The 15,381-nt window shown below is 42.6% G+C and overlaps 1 protein-coding gene and 1 long non-coding RNA gene across 2 annotated transcripts in view; one reads left to right on the top strand and one right to left on the bottom strand.

Moving 5' to 3' along the window:
• LOC112544022 (uncharacterized) overlaps window positions 1-1,021 on the bottom strand; it is a 225,366-nt gene extending 224,345 nt beyond the window's left edge. The window contains exon 1 of the long non-coding RNA XR_016348703.1: window positions 888-1,021. This is a non-coding gene — a long non-coding RNA (uncharacterized LOC112544022). The remainder of the gene's footprint in view (window positions 1-887) is intronic.
• Window positions 1,022-1,178: 157 nt separating this feature from the next.
• RIPK2 (receptor interacting serine/threonine kinase 2) overlaps window positions 1,179-15,381 on the top strand; it is a 37,678-nt gene continuing 23,475 nt past the window's right edge. Inside the window, exons 1-2 of the mRNA XM_006114326.5 lie at window positions 1,179-1,966; window positions 6,243-6,396. Coding sequence (XP_006114388.3) covers window positions 1,785-1,966; window positions 6,243-6,396 — 336 coding nt within the window. The 5' untranslated portion in view covers window positions 1,179-1,784. The remainder of the gene's footprint in view (window positions 1,967-6,242; window positions 6,397-15,381) is intronic.

The raw sequence follows: 15,381 nt of genomic DNA, 5'->3' as shown, positions 1-15,381 counted from the left end.
AATTGAAGGGGACACAGGGATGATCTTTTAACATAAGAGCACTCAAAAAAAGTTACTTAAAAAGGTTTGTGCAGCTTGGTATTTTCAGCAGCTCAACATGAAGCAAGGGACAATACACTCATGGTTGCTGGAGCCACACTCTTCCCAAACACAGCGGCCGCTTTTGCGCAAAAACTTGCCAGCTGTCTACACTGGCCACTTGATTTTGTGCAAAAGCACTGACGTTCTACTCTCCGAAATCAGTACTTCTTGCGCAAATGCTCTGACGTTTCCATTCGGGCAAAAGCCTTTTTCTGGAAATGTTTTTGCGCAAGAGGGCCAGTGTAGACAGCTAAAAACTGTTTTGCGCAAAAAAGCCCCGATGGCAAAAATGGCGATCGGGGCTTTCTTGCACAAAACCGCATCTAGATTGGCATGGATGCTTTTCCACAAGAAGTGCTTTTGTGGAAAAGCGTCCGTGCCAATCTAGACGCTCTTTTCTGCAAATGCTTTTAACAGAAACACTTTTTTTCCGCTAAAAGCATTTGCGGAAAATCATGCCAGTCTAGACATAGCCTTCAGCTTTAACGTCACTTTGAAATTAAGCATTTACCCAGTTGTTCCTGATCTGAAGCCCACCAGGCAACAAGAATAACAGAAAATCTGTCAAGGAAAAACAGCAACGTGCAACACTTTAATAAATATTAAATGGACAAATGCTTTATGTTCTGGCTTTCCTTCATTTTAGCCATACAGTACTTTACGAACAGCGTATATAAAGAACTGAGAACGCTTTAAAAGCTTTGTTTCAATGTTTCCTACCGCGCACTCCTCCCTCGCTTGGCATTTACACGTGATCAAAACCAGTTACCAGACAGTACAGTAACACCCTTGCCACTGATACTTACTTCTGACAGTTACCAAAGTGTTGCTACAATAATGACGCGCTCCAGCTGGTACTTAGTCCGAGAGAGCAGAGACACCACCAATAAACCTCTCCAGGCACTGCTCCACTTTGTCTCAATATCTCCCTTCCCGCAAGCCCCCTCTGCAGCGTCAAGCCCCCGCCAGCCTGCCCGTGCGGGATCTCACCCTCCGCTCTGGTTCGCACTGTCCTGATTTCAACAAGCCGCCGATTTCCCGGAAGAGGTGGGTGGAGGGCTCCTGCCCTGCCGCCGCCTTCCCCGCGCCGTCGGGAGCAGCTGAGAAGGGAGGGGGCCTGTGCGCATGTTGCTCCCAGCAGGAGCAGGCTTGGCTGGGCGCGGCGCTCTCCTAGCTCCTGTCCCTGGCCAGTCGGGCTCCCCTGGCTTTGCATGGGGGGGCGCCCGTCGCCCTCCTCACCCCGGGCTGCGTGGAGGCTCCCGGAGGGGAGCGGGGCTGGAGTGGCGGCCGCGATGTTGCCGCTGGGAGGCTCTTTCGGCTGCAAGACCGAGCGCCCGGAGCCGGGGAATCGGGGGGGCGACTAGTAGCCCCGCGCCGGGGTAGCCAAGCGCGGAGCCGGGAAGGGGCCGCAGCCGCGCTGAGCGGCCGGAGGCGGGGCGAGGAGGTTCAGTGGCTGGAGCGAGCTTCGCCGGTGTAGCGCCCCCAGACCAGGGCTAGAGCGGGGCCGGCCGGCCGGGCAGGGGGCGCTCTGGGCACGTCCCCGCGCCCTTCCCCCGTGCGTGGGGGCAGGGAGAGGCCGGAGCCAGCCAACCCGGAACCCGGCTTCCTGCGAGTCCCTCTGGCGGCCGCCCGGAGCCGCCTCCCCGCCCGCGTCAGCGGGCAGCAGCCGGGCCGAGACGGCGACCGCGGGGCCTGGCGCGAGGATGAACGGCGACGGCGCCTTGTCCCGCAGCATCAGCTGCGCGCTGCCCACCATCCCCTCCAGCAAGCTGCCCGACCTGCGCTTCCTCAGCCGCGGCGCCTACGGCACCGTGTCCTCGGCGCGCCACGCCGACTGGAGGGTCCCGGTGGCCATCAAGTGCCTGCAGGGGCCGCTGCTGGACAGGTAACGCGGGCTCGGGCGGGGAATTTTGCTCCTGGCTCTGCCCCCCACACACACGGATTGCCCCCAGGCTGGGGCCGGGAGCGGTGCCTGGGCTGCCCGTCACCTCGCACCCAGGGCCCTGATCCCTCCCCTGGGAGCCCTGCCACTTGCTGCTCGCTAACTCGCCCCTGCGAGCTGATCCCGCCTTAATCTTTCCTGAGCTTTATCCCGCATCAACAGGCCTGGCTTGTACCTGCCTGTGGGCCCCGCGACGGGCAGTGGAAGTTACTCTAAGGGCCCGAGGCTGTGAGGAGATGAGCGCTTCTTTGGCCCTAATAAGGTTAAGAGCAAGGCGAACTGGAGGGCTTAGAGGGCACGCAGACCCGCTGCCAGTGTGGCCATACTGGCCTGCGGAATCGCCGTTTTATTCAACCCTCCACTTCCTCTTCATACTTATCATTTCTAGAGCACTGGTACAGGGAGGCCCACGTCTTCCCCTTTGTTCCAAGCACAAAGTGAAAAGGAAGCAAACCCTGCATCAGTTCGGGGCTGCTCAATTGCTTTGTGGAGTTTGTGATGGTTTGTGATGCTAATAGGAAAAACAATGAGGAGCCTTGTTGTACCTTAGAGACTTAACAGATTTGTTAGGTCATTAGTCCAGGAAAGATTATGACCTAATAAATTGTTAGTCTCTAAGGTGCAACAAGACTCCTCATTTTTACAGTTAGGCTATGTCTACACAGCAGTGTTATTTCAGAATAATTGACATTCCAAAATAACATAGTCTGCATCTACACTACAAGCAGTTATTTCGACATAATGTAGAGCTGGAGGACTTCTGACTCCCAACTCCTATAACCCTCATTGTAGGAGGAATGAGGGAAGTTGGAGAAAAAGTGCTTTTTCTGGGACCTCCTGCTGTGTAGACGGTGCCAACATTTCAGCTTAAGCTACACAATTGACATAGCTCAGGTTGCATAGCTTACTTCCACTTTAGCTCTGCTGTGTAGATTACAGACTAACACAGCTACCCCTCTGAGACTTTTTACCATGTTAATAGGTCATCAGATCTTTTTTCCTTTGTCTGATCAGCTGTGTTCCAGATGCATTCATTAGCTGATGACATAGTTTTGTCATATACAGTGAACTTGTGATTTTTTTTTTAGCACGGCAAAGCAAATGCCACAGACCGACAACCCCAGATATTCAAAGGTAGCTTTTTCAACCAGAGATTGATCAGAGTTGTGAACATTATCTTTGACAACAGAGCTTTTTCCAACATATATCAAAAAGCCAGTTGTCATATTACTTTTTAAAATTGAATTGGCAAATGTTACATATTGATCTTTAAGTTTTCCTATTTCAGCTACTGCAAAGTAGTGGTTGCCGAGAAAGGTGTTTTTTTATATTAGTCTTGTTGTTCCCCAAAGTAAATGTAAAGCATAAAAAATGAGAAATCATTCTGCTGAGTCTAGATAAAAGTTAGTAAAGAAATGAACTTCAAATGCTAATAAATGGTAAATGTAAAATATAAGGACAGATTGTTCAGTGTCTTGTCATTCAAACTCTTGCTTCCCATCATTTAGGAGTAAATATCTTTTACTGTTGCCTTGGAAAACTTACTGCCATGAAGCATCAGATGCTCAACCAATTTTCTGTCTTCATCATCTCTACCTGATCACTATAATTCTGTCTTTTTTAATGTCTCCTGCAATTCTAGATTATCCCAAATGAGCTGTCCCAACTTCTCAACTTTACTAGAAAAAAGTACACATCACTTCCTCCTAGAAATTTACCTTGCTTTCCTGTTTACATTAGAGTCCAGTACAGAATATTCCTTATGGAGTTAGGCTGGGAAAACCCCTCCTTATATGTCAGACTTAGTCATTTATGGATTTTCCAGATTTTCCCCATGCTTCAAACTGGTTTTTAATCCTCATTTTTTTTAGTGTTTTGTAACAAGACCCTGTTGTCTTTTAACATCAGAAACATTTTCTGTTTGTCTATACCTACTTGACTTCAAGGCCTGATGTTACACTCCTTTGCTAAGGCACTATTTTGTCTCACTATCGTATAAATTCTAAACTTTTATGTAATAAAACTAATAATAGTTTCCCAAGAGTCTCTTTTTACCCCCAGATTCTAAGAGGTTTTTTAAACTTTAGGCCTCCAAATCCTGCTGTCGTATGTCATGGAAAGATCCTTGTACCTGTGCAGAACTCCATTGACTTGAAGTCTAGGTTTAATTCCTTTTCATTGCTCAAGCTGTGTAAACACTACTGTTTATGTTGGTATTAATTATGTCACTCAGGAGTGTGCATAAGCCACTCCCCTGAGTAACATAAATAATGCCAACCTAAGCACTGGTATGGACAGTGCTATGTCGGCAAGAGAGCTTCTTGTGTGGGCTGGAGCCATGAAGTCAACAGGAGAGCTCTTTCTCATTGGCGTAGACCAGGGATGGGCAAATACGGCCCACGGGCCGAATTCAGCCTGCCTAACATTTCTATCCAGTCTGCCCAGCTGATGAGCTTACATACTTACAACTAGCAGCAGCAGCAGCAGCAGCAACATGTGTTCAGCTGCCCTACCCCCACCATGCCCTATTCTGCAGAGCTGCTCCCTGAACTCCCTTGCTAGCTATGTCGGGGTGGAGGGATGATGGGAGCAGAGTGCTGATGTCAGAGTATCCCCCTGCCTCTATACCCCATCTCTGCTGAGCAGGAGTTGGGAAGAGGGACACACAGGAGAGCTGATCTATTAAGAAGATATGAATGGTGACCTAGAGCAGTGCTTCTTAAAGAAGCTGTTTCTAAGATTATTCTAGCAGCCAGCCCTTTTTCTCTCTCTCTGTCTCACATACATGCACACACAGTTTGTCACATGCCCGGTGTCTGTGCCACACACACACCCAGTCTCTGTGACACTCACTCATCCACCCCCCCTTCCCTCCTCCCCTGAGATCTGCCCTCTCTGCTGGCCCCTGGCAACTTCTAAAATCTATGTAGTGGCCCCATGCAAAAATTATTGCCCACCCCGGCTTAGTGCATCTTCACTAGCAGTGCTACAGCTGTACATCTTTGCTGCTATAAGCTGTGCAATGTAACCATAGCCCTAGCCTCCCTTCTTATGAATGGTGTCAGTCTGTTCTCCCCACTATGGTCAAACTCCAAAACTTTATTTGTTTTACATTTTGATATTAAAAACAATTCTTCCCCATATTTTGACTTCTTTGCTTCCTACCCCTTTAAAAAAATCAGTAGGTCCCCTGAGATCGCATTATCAAGCATTTCCCATGGTCTTGAAGGCATGAATCAGTTTTCTTAATACAGGTATTGTTCTTTGGAATTAAAGACCAATATTAAACTGTAATATTCTCCTCCAAACAGCACAGACAGTATATCTCCAACTAAACTGAAAAGCATTTCCTGTCAGTTGTGTTGCTTTTGATGTCTTTCAGGACCATAACCAGTTTTTGATATTTTTTTATTTGATAGGCAAAATTGGAATAGTTTTCTTGTTAACCAAGAATACTTAATTTGAACCATTTCTCTTCTCCCTTTTTTAATAAGTGTGTTTTCACTGATTATGTTTATCTTAACTTGTATTTTCTGAAGGTGCACCAGCATCTGTTCAGTGAAAGAAGCTAAAGACCTTTTGAATTCCATTAGCTTGGATTCATGACATGAATATGGGAATTTCTCATTTTATACTTAAAAAAAAATCAATGAGTATAACTGAAAATTTCCATTTGTAGTTATGGTGGTACCACCATGTGCCAAAATTACAAGCAGATATTAATTGTTACTACAGTTGGCTAAGGTGATAAATTTGGAAATCTTAATGGCACCCATTGTACTATGTTTTCAGTATTCGAGAAATACAGCCAAGAATACAAATACCAGAAAGGCAGCCTGCCACAGCAAGGCTCAGTTATTCTTGCTGAAAAATTAAATTCCTGTTCTAGCATATATGTCAACACTAATGTGTAGTAAAACATAATCCATCTGGTTTACATGTATTTGCACCAAAGATAGTAATCTGTTGTGAAACATTTTGTGATAATTGTATACAGGCAGCACTGTAGCAAATAAAATGTTATATTGTCAAGTTTTTCACGTAATGAGATATTAATTTTGTAAATCTTATTCAATGCACCTATCATCTGAGTGTTTACACTTATATTGGTATTTACTTTTCTTTACCATGTCTTTGTATTTTACATTACTTATATGTAAAGAAACTAAATCATCATTGAGTATTTCTTATGCTTGATTAATATTTTTTCTTATTGCAGTGAAAGAAACAATCTCTTAAAAGAAGCAGAGATTTTACATAAAGCCAGATTCAGTTACATTCTGCCTATTTTGGGAATTTGCAATGAACCTGAATTTCTGGGAATAGTAACCGAATATATGACAAATGGATCATTAAACCAACTTTTACATGCGGTAAGTGTATTTTCTAAATCTTTTTGTGTGTCATTTCTAGTTGAAAGCTCACTTGTGTACTGCTTTCAGAATCCCTGGCCTTTCCCATGCATGCATGCATTACTTGTGGGGAAATCCTGTGCCACTGCACACATGCAGAATTCCTGCCCTGCTTCCCTTATCCTGCAGATTTTTTTTTCTCTGCAGAATATATATTCTGCTGGGGAGGCTCTGAAGTTATACCTTTCACCCAGGGTGGCTATGGCATTAGAAGAGAGGATAGTTTGCTGGCAGCTGCGAAGTGGGGCCAGGTGAGGAAGCGTGAGCAGGATAGAGCAATGCACACAGGGCTGCTGGGAGTTACAGACTGGAGTTCAGTAAGGAGTTAATTGTGTTAGGGGGGAGAACAGACTGGCCTACAGGTCGAGGAGCTAGTACAGTGACAGCATTAAGCCAAAGGTTGAATGGGAGCGAGAATGCAGGGCCACATGGCGACACAGAACGGAGGCTGCCTCACTATGTGGGAACAAGACGTAAAGGGGCTTCAGTGACACATGGAGGAAAGGGAAGAAGTGTCTAACTGAAGGGCAGAGGCTAGAGCTCAGCTAGGGTCTGGATAGGGAAGATTTCCTAACTCCCTAATAACCCACTCCCCCCACATCCCTTTTTCCATACTTCTCTCACTCATAGCCAGTAACCTTCCAATTTCACTCCCAAGCTTCTTCCTCTCCCTCGGGTCCTCCATTACCCTGACTCTCCCAAGACTTTTCAGTGCTTTTGAGGGATGCAGGAAGTATGTTTTTGTAATATAGTTTAAATGTATTTCTCTGTTCTGTATTTATGTGCCTAGTAAGGAATCTATTTGTTTAAAAAAAAATCTGAATTTTTTGTTGACAATTGACATTACAAAAATATTTCCTGAGAGATATTTTGAAATAAATTGCCAAAATAATTGAAACTGGTATAATTGTATCAAGTTATTTTGACAAAATATGTAGATTTTTAAACTATTGTGCACAGTCGGGGGGAGTGTTAACTTTTCCTATGGAATTAATTGTTTTGGGGTGCACAGAAGTATATCATGAGTAATTAGTCCATGTGAATAATGTGCCTTTTTTTTTTGCGCTGTGACTAGTCTTTTAAACGAAGACTATGACTCAAACTGAAGTCAGAAATTGCAAAACTAAAACAGGCATGTCTTTCAGGCACTCAACTTGTGTTTTTTAAATGAAGGATTGAACTTTCATATTCAGTTTTAATTTCTCTGCTTTTGTGGTTATGTTGCGCAAATCATAACATTTTAAAAATAAAGTTAAGTTTCAATATAACCTAGCATCACTGGGAGGCAGTATTGTGTGGTAGACAGGGCATTCAGTGGGAACGTAGAGGATCCAAGTTCTCTTTCTATATCTGCCACTGGCCTGCTGGGTAACAGTGCACATGTCATTTCATCTGTCTGTTCCTCTGCTTCCCCATTTTTAAAATGGTAATATTTTACTTGCCTTTACTAAGAAAACATCTCTTATTAGGATGTCTATTATTTACTGTAGTCACAAGTAGTTTTCTTTTTTCTCTTGGCTAATTTGATTTGTTGATGCACAAAACTTTGAATAATGGACACATTCTAGAATGTTGATGTAAATTGTACTGTTGTAATTCTTTCTAGAAGTCATGCCCATTCTATCAGACTTTTGGCTGCCCTCCTTAGTAGTAAAAACCTTTGCCATTTCTGTGTATGTCACTGACATTTGGTAACCCAAAATATAGTAGGATGTGTTCAGATGACAAAAAGGCATTTGTCCTGATGTTACCCATCTCATTTCACTTAGGCCTAGTATATCTACTTTATATTTGGACCATTTTACTGAGATTATATAGTGTTCACATGGTAGTACTATGCACATATGCGCACACATACACCCCCTCAGCCAGGACAGGTTCACATTATTCTTTGATTCTAGATGGAGTAACCCAGAGAACTGTTTTTTCTTCCTCCTTTTCTCCCTTTCCCCCGTTGGAGAGGAGGGTCTGGCTGGAACAGTGTTCAGCCTCTCAGAAGGCTCTGGATAGAGCATTATAAGATCTGTCTATTGCTGCTTCATAGGGTTTATCTCCCACCTCCTTCTGGGTGTGTTACATGGCCTGCCTTGGTTAATCACAGCAATAGAGGCCCAGAGTAGCTCATTAACCTCCTTGCTTCCAGTGGGAGGGCGTGTTCCTTCACACTGCACAGCCCATCTACCAATTTCGGTTACAGGTTTAGGAAAGAGCAAATTCATCAGCAGAGTAGCCTCCTTGTGAATTTGACCATTTCATATCATTACCTCTTTAAGTGTATTTGAATGGAGTTAAGTTGGACTGAGTTTGTTGAACTGAGGGGCAGAGTAGATTTCTCTAACAACTTTGTTTCTTATAGTAGTGAGTCATTAGCTCACTTCCAATCACCCTACTAGGTGGGCCAGTGGCTGATTTCAGTCTGGATCCAATCCTTTGACCTAGGTATGAATGATGAAGTAAGGAACAATAATACTGTAAGGAAGTAATTATAGGGAAACAAGACCTGAGTGAAATGAAAGAAAATGTAAAAGTGGTTGATTTTTGTGAAATTGAATGGCCTGGTCACTGGAAGAAATATCTTCCTTTACCATACTATTAATAAAATAACTTAGAAGTCACCAAATCACGGAACAGGGAACCAAATGAATAACATTACAATGTGGCTCAAATGTAGAAGAGCATTGGAAGATGTACATAGAAGGAATGAGGCAGATATGGGAACAGATTATGTATTAAAGATAAGTAAATTGAGAATAAAAACTAAAAAAGGTCTGAATGACAGAGATGCCTGCATTATAAATCATCATCAAGATAAAACAGATAACAATACAACAAGAGCTTAGAATTGTATCAGCAAGTAAATATCAGGTGCTTGAAGATGATAAAATTGTGAAAGGCAAATTCCAGCAGACAAAGGAAACTATGACTAAGACTTCTGAAGAAGTACTGAGATTCAGAAGAAACACCATAGTGAATGGTTGTTTTTCTGAGGGTACAAATTCAGCAATAAAGGAGGCAAAATTAAACTGAATCAAAATCAAGTAAGACAAAGAACCCACATGCCCATTTATTCCAAGGGGAATATACCATAAAGAGTGCAGGTCCTAAATGAATACTAGAAAAGACAAATGAGAATTTCTAGATAAAATGGCATCAGATACCACAAAATGATATGCAGATCGTCAATAACATAATTCAATAGTTTTCAGGAGGAAAAACAAATACCAACCAAGACAACAAGGGAAACATAGTAATAAAGACATAAAACATGTATAGAGGCAGTACTTTATTCATCTACTGAACAGTGAGCATGTGAGCATTCCCCCCTGGATATAGAAGAAAGAGAAAGTCAGTGCATCAAACTAGAATCTATCACCAGAGTAGAAGTAGAGGGGACAGTGAATCAGTTAAAAAGTGAAAAGACACGAGGTCCAGGTAGCATTTCAACAGAGGTCTTTATGAGACTTGAAGAACACAGGCATTTTGATAGGTCTCTTACAAAAAATATGGAAATAACAAAACATTACCAAATGAGTGGAAAAGAGGTCATATAATGAAGCTGCCAAAGAAGAGAGACCTCAGTCTAAAAACTGAAAGGGCATTGAATTAATGTCTATACCAGATATGCGTTTATGCATAGTATTTTTGGTAGAAAAACGGAAATAAATTCATAAGAACAGCCATGCTGGATTACAGCATTGTTCTAGCTGGCCGTGTATCTTATTTTCCAGCAGTGGCCAATGCCGGATGCTTTAGAGGGAATGCACAGAACAGGCGTGAATTCATCCCCTGTCATCCATTCCCTGCTTCTAGCAGTCAGAGGTTAGGGATACCTAGTGCATGTGGTTGCAGTCATGCCCATCTTGGCTAGCAGCCATTACTGGACTTATCCTCCATGAATTTATCCAGCTCTTTTTTAAACCCTATTATAGTTTGGACCTTCAAAATACCCTCTAGGAATGAGTTGCATGAGTTGATTGTGTGTTGTGTGAAATACTTTCTTTTGTTTGCTTTATACCTGTTGCTTATTAATTTCACTGGGTGACACCTATTTCTTGTGTTATTTTCAGGAAATAACATAACCTTCATCATAACCTCCTTTAGTTATTTATTTTCCAAGCTGAAACGTCGGAGTCTTTGTAATATCTCCTCATATGGAAGCTGTTCCATTCCCCTAATAGTTTTTGTTGCCCTTTTCTAATTCTAATATTGGAACTTCCTGGTCCAGCATCCTTGGGACCTGACCTGTCCCAAATGAGGGAATTTGCTAGATTGGTGAGGTCCCCTGCCAACATCCTTCCAGGACACTGCTCCTCTCCACCGCTGGCTCCGCTTCAGCCCTGCTGCTGCCAGCTGGGGCTCTCTGGAAATAGAGCTCCCCAGCCGTCATGGTCCTGCTGCTGCTGCACCTGGCCAGGGCTTCCCAGGAATGGGGCTCTGTGGCTGCCCCACCGCTGCTGCACCTGGCCTTGACTTCCTAGGGATGGGGTTCCGTGGCTGCCCCACTGGGTCAGAGCTCTGCAGCTGCCCCACTGTTCTGAACCCAGCTGGGGCTCCCCAGAATGGGGCTCCCCACTGCTGGACTCCCAACCAGCTCATACTTCCAGACACAGGGCTCTCTGGTCCAGCAACATTCGTGATCCTGCTGGACCATGGATGTGGCCGGACTAGAGAGTCCTGGATTTTAGGAGGTTGAACTTGTATATCTTTTTTTAAATGGGATGAACAGTACAGGCAGTATTTGAGATATTGGCATAACATGAATTTAAATAATGTCATTATGATATCTTGTGTTTTATTATCTTCTTAATGATACCCAGTATTCTATTTTCTTTTTTGACTGAGGTTACCCATTATGCTGATGTTTTCAGAAAACTCCACGATGACTCTAAGTTGTTTCTTGAGTAGTGACAGCTATTTTAGAGGCCACCATTTTGTATGTATTCTTGGGATTTTGTTTTCTAATGTGCCTTTTGCATTTATCAGTGATAAATTTCATCTGCCATTTTCTTGCCCAGTCACTTGCCCAGTTTAGTGAGATCCCTTTATAGCTCTTTACGGTCTGTTTTAGACTTAACCTTCTTGAGTATTTTTGTATTATCTGCAGACTTTGTCAATTCACTATTTAGCCCTTTTTACAGGTAATTTATTGATATGTTAAGCAGTGCTGATCCCAGTAAAGATCCCTATAGGACACCTCTATTTACATTTCTCCAACTGCCCATTTATTCTACCTTTTTTCTCTTAACCACTTACTGATCTATGACTGGACCTTCCTTCTTACTGTGCCTGTTTATTTTGCTTAAGAGCTTTTTGGAACTCTGCATCAGACTGCATCAAAGGCTTTGGGAGCATCTAAATACACTATATGTACTAGATAATTTCTGTCCAAGTGTTTGTTGCCCCCTAAAAATGATAATGGATTGATGAGGCATGATTTCCTTTTACAAAAGCGATGTTGACTCCTCCCCAACAAATTGTGCCCATCTGTGTGTCTGATAATTCTATCCTTTACTCAAAAGTTACTCAATTCACCTGCTACTGAAGTTAGGCTTACTGGCCTATAAGTGCCAGGATAGCCTATGGAGCCTTTTTTAAAAATTGATATCACATTACCTCTCCTCCAGTCAAGCTTGTACAAGTAGCTGTTTTAAATGATTGGTTATATACCACTATTTGTTCTACAATTTTATATTTGAATTCCTGCAAAATTCTTGGGTGAATACCATCTAGTCTTGGTGACTTCTTACTATTTAATTTATCAAGTTGTCAGTAGAGTTGGTTATGGAACAATCTGGGATAATTCCTTAGATTTGTTACCTAAAAAGAATGGCTCATATATAAGAACCTCTCTCAAATGCTCTATAGATTCAAGGTACAGCAAGAATAGGCAGGGTTCAGACAGGATAAATCAGATCTATATCAAATAATAAAAGAACTGTCGACCAAATGGCAGTCACCACTTTATCTGAATTTTTTAGTTTTCTGAAAACTGTGGGACAATGGATAGAACTTTTTTCTGGAAATTGCTGCACCATTATGGAACCCTTCTTCAACTTGTAAGGAAGGATAAATCAGAGCTTCTATGAAAAATATGACGTGTCTAGTAATACATAAAAGCAAATTGACTGAACCATTCAAAGTCACTATGGACATCACCCACAACTATTTACAATTTGGGGAAAATTTATATCTTCATGTCAGTGGTACACCTATTGGCACCCACATGGCCCACAAAATGCCAACATCTTTATGGCTGACCTCAAACAGCATTTCCTCAGCTCTCGTCCCTTCACACCCTTCCTCTACTTACACTAAGTTGACAACATCTTCATCATATGGACCCACAGGAAGAAGACCCTTGAAGAATTCCACAGGGAATTCAACAACTTCCATGCCCATTAACCTTAGTCTGGAGCAGTCCACACAAGAGATCCACTTCCTTGAAACTACATTACAATTAAATGATGGCCACATCTCCACCACTTTATACCAGTAATTACCGACTGTTATTCTTTCTTACATGCCTCTAGATTCCATCCAGGACACATCACACAATTAATTGTTTACAGACCGGCCCGAAGATACAATTGGATTTGCTCCAGTCCTACAGACAGAGACAAACACCTCCACGATCTCTATCAGGCATTCTTAAAACTTAAATACCCACCTAGGAAAGTGAAAACACAGACTGACAGAGCCAGATAAGAACCCCGGCATCTGCTTCAAGATAGGCCCAACAAAGAAAATAACAGAACACCACTACTCATCACTTACAGCCCCCAACTTAAACCCCTCCAGCACATCATTAACAATCTGCAACCTCTTCTGGAAAACGATCCCTCACTCTCACAGGCCTTGGGAGACAGGCCAATCATTGTCTATAGACAACGCCTTAACCTGAAGCAGATTCTTTCCAACAATTGTGCATCACACCTAAGATATACTCACCCGGAACCTACCCTTGCAATAAACCCCATTGCCAACTCTGGCAACGCATCTATAATAGCAACACTGTCAATGGACCTAACCACATAAGTCACAACATCAGAGGCTCATACAGCTGCACATCCTCTAATATATATATTAGATATATATGCTATCAAGTGCCAGCAATGCCCTTCTGCCACGTATAGTGGCCAAACTGGACAGTTTCTACGACGACGGGTTAAATGGACACAAGTTGGATATCAGAAATGGTAATACACAAAAACCTATAAGAGCACATTTTAACCTACCTGGACAGTCATTTAAAAGTAGCCATTTTTCTACAAGGGAATTTCAGGAACCATCTACAGAGAGAAACTGTGAAACTGGCCTTCATATGCAAATTTAACATCTCTATGGGACTTAACAAAGACATCAACTGGGTGGGCCATTATATTCAACAACCAAATGGCATCAAAAGCTAAGTATGGGACACTTACAGCCCATTCAAGTAGCCTCTGTAGCACCAGCACTACAATTGACAGGGGTTTTTTTTTCTCCCACCCACCCTTCTTTTTTTGTTATATATTGGGAGATTTTTCCTTTTTTCCCCACTCTCATTTGAGGAAGTGGGTTTTGCTGACAAAAGCTCATGATAATATATATATTATGTGTCAGTCTCTAAGGTGTTGCAAGATTACTCTTTTTTTTTTTTTTTAAAGTTACAGATTAATATGGCTACCCCCTGAGACTTTTAAGGGTGTCTTTTGTCACCCATGATCTTTTTACTGGTAGAGGATCAGGTCATGCGAGAAACCACAGATAAAAAGGTATACAATGAATTTTCAAACAGAAGTTAGAGGAATTCCTTGCAGATAACATCAACTTGCTATCACATACCTGTGGAGAGATGCAAGCCAAAGCAAATGATTTTCAGGCCTGTGTACAATTAATAAGGTTAAAAATCAACAATGACCACAACACCAATACATTTTTGGGACTGACACAAAAAAGGTATGATTTTTTTCACATATCTTGGAAGCATTGTAAGTACAACATGCAACAGACTAACAATATCCTGCACAATCTTTATGGAATTAGAGTAAGGTTTAATTTAATTCTGTAAACTTTATTGAATTAGGTTTAATACCTTTGGGGTCCATTGTGTTAAAATGCAATTGTGTATATGTATTGTTTAATTGTATGTCAGTTTTCTAGGAGGAGGGGGAGGCCAATGTAATTCCTCTGGTTATGAGCCCCTTTGAAGTCAGCCCCTAGTGAGGTCTGCATAATGTAAAAGGGATTCTCTGTGGACTAAGTCATTTGAATAAATATCTTGGTTCAGGGTCTTCTTCCTGGTTCAGTATATGGACTGGATCTCTGGTGCATAGAGGTCCCAATCTTTGGCTATGTCTAGACTGCAGGCTTCTTTCGAAAGAAGCTCTTTCGAAAGCATCTTTCGAAAGAGCCTCTTTCGAAAGATCGCGTCTAGACAGCAGGCGGATCTTTCGATAGAGGAAATCCGCTTTTTCGAAAGAGAGCACCCAGCGAGTCTGGATGCTCTCTTTCGAAGACGGCCTCTTTACATTGAAGAACGCCTTCCTTCGAAAGAGGAACTTTCGAAGGAAGGCGTTCTTCCTTGTGAAACGAGGTTTACCGCCATCGAAAGAAAAGCCGCGTTCTTTCGAAATAATTTCGAAAGAACGCGGCTTGAGTCTGGACGCAGGGGAAGTTTTTTCGGGAAAAGGCTACTTTTCCCGAAAAAACCCCTGAGTCTGGACACGGCCTTTTAGGAAAAGATTGCAGAGACTAAGTCTGCTGAGGCCCCATAAGACAGTGTGCTTGTTCTGATCTGATGGTGAGATGAACTTGAAACAAGAGGGAAAACCTTTTGGGGTATAGGTGAATCACTGTTCCTGCCAGAGCCTCAGTTAGGGTTGAGTGATTGCTTGTCATATAAGCATGAATGTAGGGTTTTCCTGTGATTATTTTAACAAATTTTCTCTGTAATGCTTTTACCTT

The sequence above is a fragment of the Pelodiscus sinensis genome, chromosome 2 (genome assembly GCF_052426305.1).
Source record: "Pelodiscus sinensis isolate ZL-2025 chromosome 2, ASM5242630v1, whole genome shotgun sequence".
Classification (NCBI taxonomy): domain Eukaryota; kingdom Metazoa; phylum Chordata; order Testudines; family Trionychidae; genus Pelodiscus; species Pelodiscus sinensis.
Note: the sequence above shows the minus strand (reverse complement) of the source record. Positions and strands in the feature narration are given on the sequence as shown.